Genomic DNA, 16,094 nt, shown 5'->3' with positions numbered 1-16,094 from the left:
TCTAGTGCATGCATCTGTATAATTGGTATTTGATTTCATCTAAAATAATCTTATGACACTCATCATGTCATACAAACGTTTCTGTACAGTTCAATTTACAATGTCTTAACTTTCGTTCGCTACGCTCTCTGTTAACGTCCCTGATATAGAGAAGATTAACATTGTTAACTTTATGCAATAAGTTTTGAGCAATTATATGTTTCAAAATTAGAGTGATATAATCGACCTCAAAAACATTCAAAGTGTAGCAAAACAAGTCGTAATTGTTGGCTTTCATAATTTACTAGTAATCATTACTAGTATAGTACTTGGTTAAGTCATTTTGGTTAGTTTACTGCGTAATTAAACAAAAGTCTTGCCGATTAACAACAAATAACAATGCAATTGGTTTATCATAAAATTGACTATTGTCGTCAAAGCAGTCAATTGTAACAAAAACCGATTCTATAACATTAATTTATTTTTATATAATGCAATTAAAACAACAAAAACGTGAATCTTCCCTTGCAAATACATCACTTATATCTAGATTAAAAAAACATAACCACACAAAAGAAAATGTATATAAACATGGTGGTGAATATGTGAACGCATAATTTATTATGATCATTTTGCACTCAATACTTATTTAAGAAGATTTATCTTATGTGGGAAAAAACGGTACTAATGTAACCGAAAACCTCTATGGAATGGACTAAACGGTATCTGTGACGGGAGGGAAATGGTGTGAATCGACATGCACTATTGGACATATATTTAGCGTACAATAAGGGTCTGAATCGAGAGGAGGGGTTACATTATCATTTCTGTCCTCCATAATTGCTTATGTCATTCCAAACCGGAGTTCCAATTTAAAATATCGGTTATTATTTTTAGTGTCGGACAGGCGGTTGATTGCTAAACAGTGTCCATGTTATAACTTGAAAATGCCTTGATGAAATCATTTATATTATAAATCTAATGATCAAGTTTGGTTTTCACATTTTTAATTATGTTTCATTGGGGTGTTGTGACCGTTATATAGTAAACATGTATACTTATGTTTATTTTGTCCTTTCCAATTTGTGCACCCTACCAAATTTTCTTTTTTAATTGATTTTATTTGGGAGTCCAGATTTTCAATTTTTATTTTCATACAGATAAATCCTGTTTGCTGACAGCCTCTTGTTTCATATTTTTTAATTGTTTATGTCGTTGTATTTTATTGTTTAAATGTTTATGCAATATTTGTGAGATTCAATCGGATTTAATAAAAAAAATAATTATAAAAGTATATGACGCTGTTCATGCAGCAGACTGTTTATGGCATTATCACAGTAATGTGATCTTTCTATTCGATGTAAAACCATGAAATTTTGCTTGTTGCCACGTTTTATCTCTGATCGGAAGAAATAATATACTGTTTGAAAACGACAGTTTTTCTTCTTGACATGCCTTCCTTTGCGAGACACACTTATCATTCTCATATGATATTATCGCACTTATATGATGTTTTTGAAAGTTTGTCTCCGTTTTGTCCCACAAGACGCTACTGCAAATTTTACGTTTTCGCCACCATATTGGACACGGCTGTAATGCTACATATCTCATTTTGTAAATAAGTTTTTCCAGCATTGAGGGACACGACAAATTTGAGTAGAAAGCGAGGGGAAATCTCCCTATATAATTTATCATATAGAATCATATTCAAAACAGTGTGGTCCTGGCCATTGATTGACGACCTAAATTATCCCATTGACTGGGACAGATTAGGTGAACGTTTGTCGGTAACAATCACTGCTCACTATGTACTTGTTAAAGACACTGAATCTGTGGGGTCACCAAAGGTTCTCAACACCTAAATAAAGCAATTCGAAAAACGAATCCGGAATAATACGATGTGTTGATTTATATCAATAATATAAATCAAAACATAAAGCTTATTCCTGAATAATTTTTCGAATTATTTTATTATTAAAGGCGTTAAGAACCTTTGGTGACCCCACAGTGTAAATTCTATAATAAGTAAGAAGTGAGCAGTGATTGTTACCGACAAACGTTCGCCTAATCTGTCCCAGTCAGTGGGATAAGATAGGTCGTCAATCAATGGCCAGGACCACACTGTTTTGAATATGATTCTATATATATATATAAAAAAAATGACAATATCACCGCTTCATGTATGTACCTTAGTGGTCTAGTGGTATATTTTAGATACCATTGACCAAATTATACACGCCAAAATAAGCTCAAATTTTGTATTTATTCAAACAAAGATGAAGCTTGCATGTGCAATCTTCACCAACAAGTTAGACTATTTTCAAATTACCGACATTTATTTTGTTTATTTACTCTGTAGGACATCATGGTACCAAGTTAAGTGAAAGCAAGGTAAGGAAGTAAAATAAAACAAACTTTGAAATCGTACAATTTTTTGGGGGAATTTACTGCTTCATACTTTCTTTACACGACTAAATCATTGGAAAACACTAAAATTTCCGCTCAAACTACATCGATAATTTTATTTTATTTCACTTATTTTGCTTGCTCTTCATTGAACGAGTACCAGGATATCTAACCGCGGAAAAGATAGCATGTCGAAAAAATATATAATCTGGAGTCAATAGTCGGTTATATGAACATAGTCTATTGTATATAACTAAACTAAGGAATCAAAGTTCAAGTATTCTCTTTGGTTTAAGGTTTCTGTCGATCCAAAAATGTAAATAAAAAAACAGAAACTTATAATTGTGTTGCGCTATTAAATAAAACTTAATTTTATGGGATATGTCGAACTTAAAAAAAAAAGAAGTACACTAAATAAAAATTCGTATTGCTATTCATTTAACAATAAACAAGAAATCAATCTTTGTCCTTTTTTGCGGAATTAAACTTCTTGGAAAGTACCTTTTTATTTTATTTGTAGATTTAACCTTTTTAGAAAGTACTTATTGTTGACGAATAATATGTATCTTTTGACTTTTTACATTTGGTGCGATATGTCATATTTTTTGTTCGAATCGTTATTCATCGAGATGTTTTGATGTGCATCTTGTGGTTACTGTGATTAATAGCAAGTATTTTACCTAAAAAGAAAAGCCGATTTTATTTTATTTTATGTTTATTTTTCAGAAACTCTTTCCATTTCTTGGAAACTTGCAATGAATGGTCTCTGGTATATTCTTCTCTATGTTCTTGTGCAAACGACATTATTCGCACGCGCGCAAGGTCCAGTAGACATTGCAGCAGCCATTGGTGATGCTGTAACGGAAGTGAGTGGCAGACGACCTGGTGTGGCTGGTAAATAACATATTAATTATGAATTAGTATTTTGACTGTAATATTTTTTCTGTCTTTTCGAAATAACATTAAAAAAAAAATGAGGCGCAAACTGTAAAATTACACGCTATGCGGGTTATTCAGTGTGTACCACATTGTTGATGTTATTTCTTTATAGACAAAATAAAATATTCCAGTCATTCCTTAAACAAATAAATGCTTTAATTTAATCGTTTATGTAATAATACAATAATTCGTGTTCTTCTTATAAATGTATAGAAGGTTCATTTCGAAGGTGTAAAATTTCGCTAATTTCATTGAGCAAGGTAGATATAATATTTTCCAGGTTCTTATTTTAGTGGATTCAAAATTTATACCAAGACTGCATCTATACTTTTAAATTGGCGGAATTTTTTTTTGGCGAATTTGATGTATCTCCGAAAATAAGCAAAAATTTACAACCCGCGAAAAGTTACCCGCTATCATGGCTATAGGAGGTATTTCTAAAAATGCATTGTATATCCATATTATTTATTATTGCATTCATTCTAAACATTAACTTGCCATGTTAATTTAGGTTCCGGTCCTGCTGGAGGTTTTGCCGGCTTTGCTGGTGGACCGCCTGCTGGGGGACTTGGTGGAGTTGCCGCCCCAGGAGCAGGATCTGTAGCAGACAACCCAGTCTCTATTCATGCTTTGTTCAGTAGTAGAAGAGAAGCCCCTGCGGCAGTTGCAGCTTTAGGCGCGGCGGGAGATATATCAACTACTGCAACTTCTAACTTTGCTGCAAGGTTTTTATATGTTTGATTTAGATGTTCAACTGTAACTTGTTAATTTTTGTATCAGTTAGTATCTTTTGGAGAGATGTTTCGTTATCGGTCATACCAAATCTTTTTCACTTCATATTCAAGTCTCACGCTTAGCAGTATTTGGCCCGTAGAAATTAAATCAATAGGTAAATTTTATTAAAAGATTTCGATTGATACTGAATATGAAAGAGAGAGAAAAGACATGAGATCTCTGAATGAGAAACAATTTTCCAACCAAGAAAATACCAAAACATATTTGTTAAAATTTCCATGACCAAAAAAATACAATTAAAAAAAAGTAATATTAATTGTACAGAGAAGTTCTATGTGCAATGTAACAACAACCAAAGTATTTTTTACACAACTATTTCATTTCTCCCAAGTTAGATTTGTGGCCTATGTAGTCGATTTTTAGTAAATTAGTTCCATAACTGTATTTCTAGCCTGTCGACACTGAGGTTGTGAATTCGAACCTAGTAGGTGGGAAGTGCTATCGACTTTTATGTCATTTTTCCTGTCGAAGATCGTTGGTTTTCTCCAGGCACTCCGGCTTCTTTAACCAATACATGATACGGACTGTCATGCTATAGATTATAGTGCTGAATGCGACGAAACTTGCATACTGTTGAACTGCAACATATTCCAACCATTCTCGCCTTCAACAATTATTTAAACATATCAAAAGTCAACGTAAAATTAAACCTTTATTTAACTATTGTGCTTCCATCGGCCGATGAAAAAACTCATGCAAGCTTTAAGAATAAGAACGAACTTTAGATGACTCAACAAACCTCTCTAGGACAGAAACTTGATACCATCCCGAAAAGACATTACAAAACAGATATTTAGATATAACAAAGAAAGGTTAACTGCTGCACCAAACCCCAAGCCCCCGCATCATATATGTTTCCTACTGTTGCATTTATATATTCAATTACAGAACTGGAGGCGCTACACCTGACGCCGCTGAATTCAGCAGACAGATTGCTCCGTACTGTCCAGTTCGTGTCCCTGTGTGTAATCCTAACGACCGCTACCGAACAGCAGATGGTTCTTGCAACAACTTATTCAATACATTATGGGGAGCTTCTATAACAACTCAAGCGAGATTTCTTTCCCCTACATATGGAGATCGTAAGTTCATTATTTACTAGAACACACCCGCGAAATCGCGGGCATACAGAGCGTAGTTTAAAGTATGTAATGTGTTGTTGGAAGAATTTTGTAAAATATTGAATGACTGGGGAATTTCAGCAAAAGTATCATAAGTCATAGGTTATTGGGGACAGGAAAATGCCTTTTTTTTTTTATCCCTCCTCCTTTCCAATATTCTCCTTTTTGGTTTTCTATCAATTTCTATATGAACATACATTAGTATGTTATGAACATTCAAGTAAGGAGCCTGTAATTCAGTGGTTGTTGTCTGTTTATGTGTTACATATTTGTTTTGCGTTCATTTTTTTTGTACATAAATAAGACCGCTAGTTTTCTGGTTTGAATTGTTTTACATTGTCAGTTCGGGGTCTTTTAGAGCTGAGTATGCGGTATGCCATAATGGGTGCTCGTTGTTGAAAGTCGTACAGTAACCTATAGTTGTTAATATCTGTGTCATATTGGAGGGAGGGATAGGAAGGGTCCTGATCCCGAAATCCCGGACTTAAAAAAACGAAATCCCGAGGTCCCGAATTTATAAAAAGTAAATCCTGACGTCCCGAAATCCAAAAAAAAGGATTCCCGGATCCCGAAACGGCCAATTCCGAAATCCAGATCTTAAAAATACCCGATTCCGCAGTCCCGATAAAGGTATATAAAATAGTGTGTTTACTTTCAACTCTAAGTTTACTAAACGACCCATAGTGGTCATTGATATAGTATACAGACCCTCTCTATTTAATAAACTCTGTGACTGCCGTGGATAGTAATCCCGCAGTCCCGATACACCTTATCGCTATTCCCGGCTGACCCTGCCGCTTGAACTTTTGACGTCAACAACAATCACTTTTCCATTGTGGCGTCAGATATTTTGTTTTATGACGTCAACATTTTACGGGAACATGTGTGAAATCCAGCAATGGCGGATAAATAGCGATAAGGTGTATAAAGTCCTATCCCTCCTCATTTTGGTCTCTTGTGGAGAGTTGTCTCAACATGGCAATCTTCTTTTTTTGTATAAATGACTTTTGTAAAAGATTTAATAACTGGAGAATTTCAGAAAAGGTATCAAAAGTTCACATGAATATTTTTAGCGCTTATCTGTTTATTATGAACATTCATTACTATATAAATATAGTGTGTTTACTTTCAATTCTAAGTTTACTAAACGATCCATAGTGGACATTGATATAGTATACAGACTCTCTCTATTTAATAAACTCTGTGACTGCCGTGGATAGGAAACTTGAAAATGATAGCAGATAGAATTCTGAAAATATACTTTATTCTTTGTATATGTATGTTCAAAGTATACAGAAAAACGCAAACCGGAAGTCTAATCTGACTTAAAATTTCGTCCAATGACGGGACAATATCCGGATGCCTTTTTTCTCGTTTTTCTCCAAAAATAACTCAATCTGAATAATAATATGAATGGATGACAAATGACACTATACATTGTACCTATAGGACACAGAGGCGTGTTGATTAATTTATTGAGGAAAGAAGAGAAGCGACACCAAAAATGAGGTCTTCTCGTTTAATAGTATAGAAACTGTAATTTAAAACTACAGGAAATAAAATAATTATGTAATGCTTCATCGCTTATATTTTAAATATGTACCCGTAATGTCTTGTTTATTATGTTATGGGTTCAGCTTTACATAATTTGTGTTTTTTTACTTTTCGGACTACTGAAGGCACTTTGAAACGTGTAAACATGGTAAACATGTGAATAATATACTTGTACAACACAGATTTGACTTATGTTTTTCATTGTAGCATTCAACACTGGCTCTATTCCACGTATACGCAGTGTGATTGCAGGACCCCTTCCTAGTCCACGTTACATATCTAACGCTATTCACAATGGTGGTGTATCACCCCCTAGAAGTCAAATTTACAGTGTATCCTTAACTCATTTTGGACAGTTTGTCGACCACGATTTTATATCAACACCTATACTTAAAGGTAATTTTAGTATTATTTCTGTATGAATGTCTTTTAAAAGACGAACAGTATACTCTGGTTTATTCTTATTTACTGATATTTGTATTTTACGTATTTTTTTATGTATATATAATGTTCATGCATTTTTATTTCATTCTATTCTACTATATTAATAATAGTGCATTGAAAGTGCATGTTAGACACTGTTCTGTAATAATTCGATTTTTCTAATAAAATGGATTTGTGTAGACATTCGTATTTTCCCGCAAAAAAATTTTAATCTCCCATGCAGAATTGCAAACGTTCTTGAGATATTTTCCGCATGGGTGTGCATAGATATTGATGATTGTTTACTTAGAAGTATATATATTCAAACATTTTAAAATATAAATGTATTTTCTATAAAAAGTATTTGATGAGTATTCATTGAAGAAATAAAAATAACAATCATTTTGCATTCGATGATGACTGCGTATTCATCATGTGTATATAGGTCGGTTAAAAATCCAAAACGGAAGTTACGTTGTGGAAATCTAGGCTATAGCAATACACCAAAATGCCCTCACAGTAATAAGTAAATAATTAAAGGTCAAAGTACGGCCTTTTAAAACGAAACATCGACTCACACAGAACGACAAACTAAAAAGGGCCCCGAAATGAATAGTGTAAAATAGTTCAAACTGAACAACCAACAGTCAATAAATCTTTATCTAAAAACGATAAACAAGAAATACACATAAACTACATCGACAAATGACAACCACTGAACACGGGAATAAGGGAAAACAAATGCTGCGGGATTAAGCGTTTTAACGATCACCAACCTTCACTCTAACCTGAAACTTTATTGTATCAAAGAATACGAATACGAATACTTAATTTCTCATAAAACTACAATTACATAGTTATAGAGAACATACATAAATATAACTATAAGGTACAATTTTTACAAGCATGTGTGAACAATACAATGAAATTAACTTGGAGGACTGACTTTCACATTTATAACTTTGATAAATTTACATAGTTTTTTCTAATATTACAATATTACATGAATTAAACAGTTGATCAAACTTATAGATATTAGGGTTAGACCAGCAGTATGTAGGTAACAATTTCTTTCTTTCAAACATAAAAGATCCACAATTCATAAGATAATGGTATTCGTCACCAATGTCGTTTGAGTCACAGAGACGGCAGATTCTGTCTTCTCTCGGTAAACCCTACCACCTTCCAGACTCAATCGGCAAGTGATGACTACCACATCTATATTTGCATAATGTATAAATGAATTTGTAAGGTAAAACAGAAAAATATTTTTCCAATTGAAAATTATTTTTAAAAATACGATAGCATAAAGTTTTAGGTGATTCGGCAACAAATGCAAAGCATTCTTGTTGAAACTGATCTTTAAGTTTTTGCTCAATACATTTTGACACCCATTTATCAGCAAACTGTGCATTCCATATATTGGACATACCACAGTTATCAAAAATATTTTTAATATATGATATCCACTTAGTGTTTATTCCGTAATCATTATAATATAAAAATACAAGTTTATATAATACAGCACAAATTTTACTTTCTTTTCCATTAAGAAGTCTACTCCAGAAATTAATCATTCGCAGTTTTACAGACACAGTAATACGGTATCTGCCAAGTTCTGCATACACTATGAAATTTGGAGTAGACTGCTTTAAATGTAAAATCATTTTACAAAATTGTAAATGTACACGTTCAAGAGTATCTATATTTTCAAAACCCCATATTTCTGATCCATATAACAATATTGGTACAACCATTTTGTCAAATACATCAAGTTGACATTCTATTGACAAATTGTTTTGTCTACCGCCAGTTAAGATGAAACTACACCAGGGCATTAAGTCATTACTTAACTGCAATTGAATGTTACTTGTTTAATACAGCTTTAGATTAACACATGTATACAATGATCTTTGGTTTACAATGGAAAGCCAAGAGAGAGAGCGAGCTAAAACATAGTTGACAGTTCCGGACAATAGAGCCTATAATGGCGTTACCAGTTTTTCTTTTTTTTCTCTCATATATGAAATTAAAGTTACTTTTAAGACTCTGCATAAATGTTACAAGAACAAACATATTAATTGTAGAAAAAAACACACTTTCATAGGGTAGACTGCCCTCAAGTGATATCGGGGATTATTCTGCCCCACTTATACATAATAATAATCAAACAAATAATATTTAAATTTGCTATTCCAACGCAAATTGTTTTTGTGCTAATGGTCCACACTAGTTATACTAGAACGCAATAATTTGTCTCTCACTAAGATAGCAAATAATTGTCTTGAAGAAATTTAGGAGGATGGCGTTCCCGTGTGGATCGTCGAATTACATCGGTGTTTACTTGATCATCAGGTTCGTGCTGTAATTCATTTTCGCCTATTGGTAAGCCTAAGTCACTTGGTTCGTTTTCGAAAAGTTCAGGTTCTAACTCCTGTAAATAAGGAATGGATATTACATTCGGAATGTCAGGGGGTTTAGGCGGGCTTTGTGGTTTTCCTGTATTATCGTCCTCGTCTGAAGATGTAGAATTGTCGTAACTATAAGTATCCTGTTGGCGTAAAGTGTTTAATAGTGACGGGACTTTATAACAATCACTCCTTTTTACACGGTATGATGTATTGCGTAACTGAGAACCAACAAATTTTCTTATGTTGCACCAAGAATTGTCTGTAGAAACAACTAGGTATCGGTCACGAGCACAAGTTTTGTTTCGGTCGTTATATAAGTAAACTAGATCACCAACTTCTAAATGCGGAGATTCGGGTAGGGCTCCAGAGAGAGCTTTCGTAATTTCGCTGTACCTGTGGTTCGATTTTCGTAACTCATATTGACGCTGAATAAGATTCTGATCTATCAAAGGTATTTGGTTGTTTGAGAATTGGTCACGTTGAGTCCACATTTCTCTTGCGGATAACCCACGGTTACGAATGCGAGAATTTAAACGGGCAATAGCCAGAGTGAGTGACAGGGGTGATATACATCGTGTATTCGGATCTTGTCGCAAAATTTCGTCTTCTAACTCTTGAATTGCCTTGTCGGCTACAGGATTTTTGTTTTTGTTTTTGAAACGACCAACTTCTACGGTAATTCTATGTCGACGCAACAGTTCATCGTTGACCAGAGCTTGGAATCCTGGTGCAGGGTCGGTACGAACAACGGCAAATGGTCCATCGAGTGGACATAGTTCAACACAAAGACACAATAAAGACTCACGTAAAGTTTCTTGGCGCTCGTCTGTGATCAAGCGAGCGGCTGTGAATGACGTAACATATTCGCGCACAACTAGGATAAGCTGTCGTTCACGCTTCATCACATCTGCAGCAAATGCAGACCCTATTGTCTCTGGTGGGTCACCTGTAGATTGTTCATTTAACTTGTGAGGAATTTTTTGAAGAGCGGCACATTGATGACATCCATTACTGACAGTTTCAATTGCTTTGTCCATATCAAGTGCGAAGAAGTAACGGTGTACGACAGATTTAAGTTGATAGGTTGAAGGATGGTTGAGTTTGATGTGTAACGATGTAAGTAGTCCATCTAAAACCTGACGAGGAACAACAATACATTCACGTGTAGGAGCCATCGGCTCGTTTCTCTTAACAACGAGTAAACCGTCTTTAGCAATACACGCATTGTTCAAATAGCGTTTTATGTCCTTCACATTGGTAAGTTTTTTTGACGGTCGGGTCCCTTGGCGCAAGTGAGCATGTGTTCGCCGTAAGTCCGAGCATTCTGTTTGGATTGATATCCAGGCGTTCCTGCTTGTAAACGGAAGTTTTTGAATCCCTTCAAGAATGTCTTTTGTTGAGATATGTCTAACAACTGAATTTTCAGTAAATTGCACAAATGTACATATTTGACAGGCTGAATCCTCACAGTCTGGAGCATTGCGACTTGCAAAATCGGACGGAAGTATAGCAGCTCCTGCTACATGTCTTACTGTTACTTGATATCTACAGGCTGTTGAAAGAAATGTCGAAACACGTGGACTTGCTGAAAATTCTCCCCTACACAGCTTCTCAAATGCCTGAACACAGGGTTTACTATCGGTCAATATGCAAGTGTTATGTTTTGATTGTATGATATACGGACTAAAGTGCTTAATAGCTGAGGCAATAGACAGTGCTTCAATTTCACAAGGCAGCCACGTTAGTTGGCGTTTTCGCAGTTTTGCACTAAAAAATCCAGAAACATGTATTTTATCATCAAGTGTTATGTAAAGGGTAGCGCCTAAGCCATGTTTTTTCACAGAACCATCGGTTACGATCCATAGTTGATCATTTGGTTGAGGTAAAAATATTGAACGATTTGTTGAAAGAGCTTTCTGGGCCTGTGAGAATATATCAGTAAGTTCCTCTGACCATTTTATAGTTTCTTTAGATTCTCGACCGGCTACAATATCATCAAGTTTACCTAGTAATGAAGCGCAATCTGGTATTACTCGTGCGAGTACTTTATACGCTCCAATAAAAGACCGTAAACCGCATACTTTGTCTGGTTGTGGACAAATTGATAAGGTGGAAATACGATGCGGGTTGGCTTTGATAGTTCCTAATTGCCAAATCCATCCAAGAATAGTTGTAGTTTTGGGTGCGATAATCGTTCTAGTAGCAGACAAATTTAGACTGTTCTTTTGCAGAGCCTGGAGAACCCTTGTCCAGTTTTGTAGTAATTCGAGTTGGGTATTTCCACCGCAATAAAGATCATTAGCTATTTTAGCTACAACACCTTCTTCTACCAGATCACCTAATACACGACACATTAGCTCCTCAAGTGCTGTTTCTGAGCCTGGCATGCCCATTGCAGAGCGCACATACACACGCACACCTTTAAAGGGGGTTACTACACCACAGTATTTCATTGAATCACTCGAAAGTGGAATTTGGTAGAACGATTTAGTAAGGTCTGTAGCTATTATGTATTTCCACTTTGCTATTTGACGTAAGGTTGAATTAACATCTGGCATGAGTGACGGTTGGGGTTTGCTATATCGACCTACGTCTGCAAATGCGGTAACTAAACGGAAACTGCCATTTGGTTTCTTAACTAAAAAGGACGGGTTAACATACTCTACAGATACGCCAATATCTTCAGGGCGTTTGAAAACACCAATTGCTTCAAGTTCATCAATTTTTTGTTGAAGTTCTACTAGTTGATTACGGGAATATTGCGGCACACGGCCTTTGCGTTGCGGTGGTTGGACTGGTCCCATGTTCACTCTAGCTTGAAATGGACCGGCGGCACCATTGTATCCCTTGAAATGTGGGTCAAAAACATCATCAAAGTTTTTTACTGTATCCCTGAATTTTACTTTTAACTCTTGAGACAACAAATTATCTGGGTCAATTTTTACTGATTCTGAATGATTTGTCAATCTTGGCTGATTTATTTTATCACTGTTTTTAATTGATTCGACGACATCACTTTTACACTCAGGAACATATGTTGATCGTATTTGACAAAAGTGTTCGTTGCGTCTTAAACTATGGGGTTCCTGTGTCAAATTTGGAATACGAATTCTGCCGGCAACGCTTGTAATCAAATTTGGCGGGGGCCACACGTTTGAATCCTTTACAGCATGCATTAATGAAACATGCGACTCTAATCTTGGTTCAATGGCGAATGTATCATCAGTTGAGCAAATATCAGATGGTAATTGCATTTCAAGAAAATCACCAGGCCAAATAGTTGTAAATTGAGCTGGAGCACGTAAAACGTGTGCCCGACGGACTGTATGATGTTCGGACGTGTTTTGAACGGAGCCATAAGTATAAACGGTATTGTTACCCAGTATTACTTGACGTTTAGCGGGACGGATAGAAATGTCATTTTTTTCCATAAAAGGAATACCAGCCAAGATGTCTACATCCAAAGTTTCGACGACTAAACCCTCAAAATGTAGTTCACGTCCATCACGTGTGAAATTAGTGTGCACTTCCCCAATGACTTTGAGGGGTGAAGATCCATCGGCCTGATGTGCAGATTGTGAGCTAGACTTTATTTCAATACCCATTCGTTTAGCTGCGGAAGCACGCAACATGTTGCCGGTCGCACCACTATCAATAGTTAGACGCGTGTTATAATGTGTATGGAACACGTCAAGATACGGAGACTGACGGACTTGGACTCGGTTTACTGAATGCATAGGTTTAGAAACAGTGTCGACTTCTACGTCTGACAATTCGTCATCTGAATTATCTAATATTCCAGCAATTTGTCGGGCTTTAACCATGTATTTTCGGTCGCTGTTCGGTAAAAAGGAGCACTTGCTGAGGAAGTGGCGGTCGGGTCTACCTGCTGCTTTACACAACGGACAACTTTTAATAGAGCGTGGATAAGATAATTTGAGTTTTTCTTCATGAACAAACTTGGATTTTGCAGGAAAGTTAGAAGTAGCTGCTCGCATAACTTTTGCATCCTCAGAATTACGGAGTTCCTCAAGTAATGAGTCAAGCGCTTGCGAAACTTCCGGTTTTATTGACGACAATGTTCGCGATCTCAATTCTGTTCCATATCTTTGTTTGACCAGTTTTGGCAGGTCTGTATGTATTAGTCTTAACCATGTTAGAACGACAAAATTTTCAAGTGAAGGTGTCATTTCTTCATCTTCCACGATTGCGCCCCCGTGATGCGTTATCTGGGTATCGCGTCGGAGCAGGTTGTCATCAACAAAGGCCATTATTCGTTGGTAAAGGTCTTCTGGACGTTCGTTCGGTTCAAAATGTATTGCTGCAAAGTCTATAAAATGAGCACCCGTTGATTGGAATCCATAATGTAAACGGATGGTTTGCCATATATTTTCAATAGAAGTAGAATTTTTTACTATAGTGTTTCTAGATATAACTGGGCAATAATTGGCTATTTGACCAAGCATTAATTCTAACATGCTGACTTTTTGTTCACGTGTACGCCTATTTGCTTCAGCTACATCTTCACCATCATTCAAAAAGCCACGATTGGGACCAAACCTAGTTTTCTTTTCCCATTGTACATTGTCTCCTAAGAATGGTGCAAAATGTGGGTCTAATGATAACGTGTATATTATGTTTTGTCTCCAGTTTTCAAATGAATTTACAGTTTCAATTTTAGTAAGGCACCACTGTTTAGGTGCTCTGTGAGTATTTGCCATTGCATTATGCTCTTGCTTATTTATAATGCAGATTAAGTTTCACGGTAAATATTTATTTACGGATGACCTAGACAGGTTTTAGTCAGTCCCGATGTTCGTCTCAACAATATGATGAATAATAAACCTTTCTTGTAGGCGTAAATTCGTATCACGCTGCCACCACGCCAGTTAAGATGAAACTACACCAGGGCATTAAGTCATTACTTAACTGCAATTGAATGTTACTTGTTTAATACAGCTTTAGATTAACACATGTATACAATGATCTTTGGTTTACAATGGAGAGCCAAGAGAGAGAGCGAGCTAAAACATAGTTGACAGTTCCGGACAATAGAGCCTATAATGGCGTACCTTTTTTTAAAACACTATACATAGCTTTTGTTGCTTGTTCTTTTAAATATTTTTTATTTGATAAAAAGGATCCACTTCTAGAAAATAAAATACCTAAATATTTGTATTCTTTTACAATTTCACTGTCGTTACAATTAACTGTGAACTTGAGATTTGCTGGCATTCTGCCACTCGAAAAGATCAAAACTTTAGTTTTATTTTCCATTCGTCACAATATTCGTAAAATGTATTTAACATGTATTGTAAATCAGTGCTATTTTCTGCTAATAAAACAGTGTCATCTGCATATAAAAGTAAAAACAATTTCAAAAATACTGTCAGCTCATTTTCGATTTCTTGTGATATAGATTTTAAGCTTGTTATGTTTTTCTTTTCAAAAAAATTTTGAAGATCATTTAAAAATATAGAAAACAAAGCAGGTGAAAGATTTTCCCCTTGCCGCACCCCCATCTCACAAGGAAAGAAATCAGATTTTTTTACCCTGATGTATAATACGCGATTTGGCATAATCATACATACTCTGAATAACTCGAAAACATTTCTCATTTACTTCATTCTGCAATAATTTGAACAGAAGTAAATTTCGCTGTAGAGAATTAAACGCTTTTTCAAAGTCGATAAAAGCACAATGTAACTTTTTCTTTCCCAATTTTAATAATTCAAATAAAATATGTATAGTAAAAGTATGTTCAGTCGTAAAATAATTCCTTCTGAAACCTGCTTGGTTTTCATTCAATATACATAATTCATCAAGATAATTACATAATCTTGTGTTCAATATTGAGGTAATAGTTTACCCAGAGTAGACAATAACGTTATAGGTCTATAGTTGTGTGGATCACTTTCAGAGCCTTTGGTTTTAAACAATGGAATTACATTTCCTATTAACCATGCCTCAGGCAACAATCCTGTGTCAAAAACAAGATTAAATAAACACACATAAACATCAATAAAAAATTCAATAGACGAGCATATATACTCATTTACAATAAGATCATACAGTACGAGAAATTACTAAATCAGCAAGCAGAGCACTTTCAGCCTTATATGCTAAATTTATTTCGTGTGGTGGAATGACTTATGATGTGTTTACGAAACTATATAGGTCGGTAGTTGAGCCTGTTCTATACTATGGTTCTGGAATATGGGGACATACAAATCGGAGAGAGGTACAAGTTATACAGAACAAAGCATGTCGGTTATTCTTAGGAAGTGCTTCAAATGCGTCAAATATAGCCATTCAAGGTGATATGGGACTTACAAGTACGAAATCAGCAGAAATTTTGGAAACTTTTCGTCTATTTCTTAGAGTGAGCAAAGCTTATGATACAAGACTTACGTATAAGGTTCATATGTGGAGTAAGGATTGTTCTAGGTCATGGGATAAAAATTGT

General features: G+C 35.3%; 1 protein-coding gene across 1 annotated transcript in view; it reads left to right on the top strand.

The window, feature by feature from the left end:
- Nucleotides 1-16,094, top strand: part of LOC134685275 (peroxidase-like protein) — a 58,570-nt gene that overhangs the window by 29,537 nt on the left and 12,939 nt on the right. Inside the window, exons 2-5 of the mRNA XM_063544877.1 lie at nt 3,112-3,279; nt 3,836-4,049; nt 5,008-5,201; nt 7,002-7,190. Coding sequence (XP_063400947.1) covers nt 3,141-3,279; nt 3,836-4,049; nt 5,008-5,201; nt 7,002-7,190 — 736 coding nt within the window. The 5' untranslated portion in view covers nt 3,112-3,140. The remainder of the gene's footprint in view (nt 1-3,111; nt 3,280-3,835; nt 4,050-5,007; nt 5,202-7,001; nt 7,191-16,094) is intronic.

Source organism: Mytilus trossulus, chromosome 9 (assembly GCF_036588685.1).
Source record: "Mytilus trossulus isolate FHL-02 chromosome 9, PNRI_Mtr1.1.1.hap1, whole genome shotgun sequence".
NCBI lineage: Eukaryota > Metazoa > Mollusca > Bivalvia > Mytilida > Mytilidae > Mytilus > Mytilus trossulus.
This window is presented reverse-complemented; position numbering and strand designations above follow the sequence as displayed.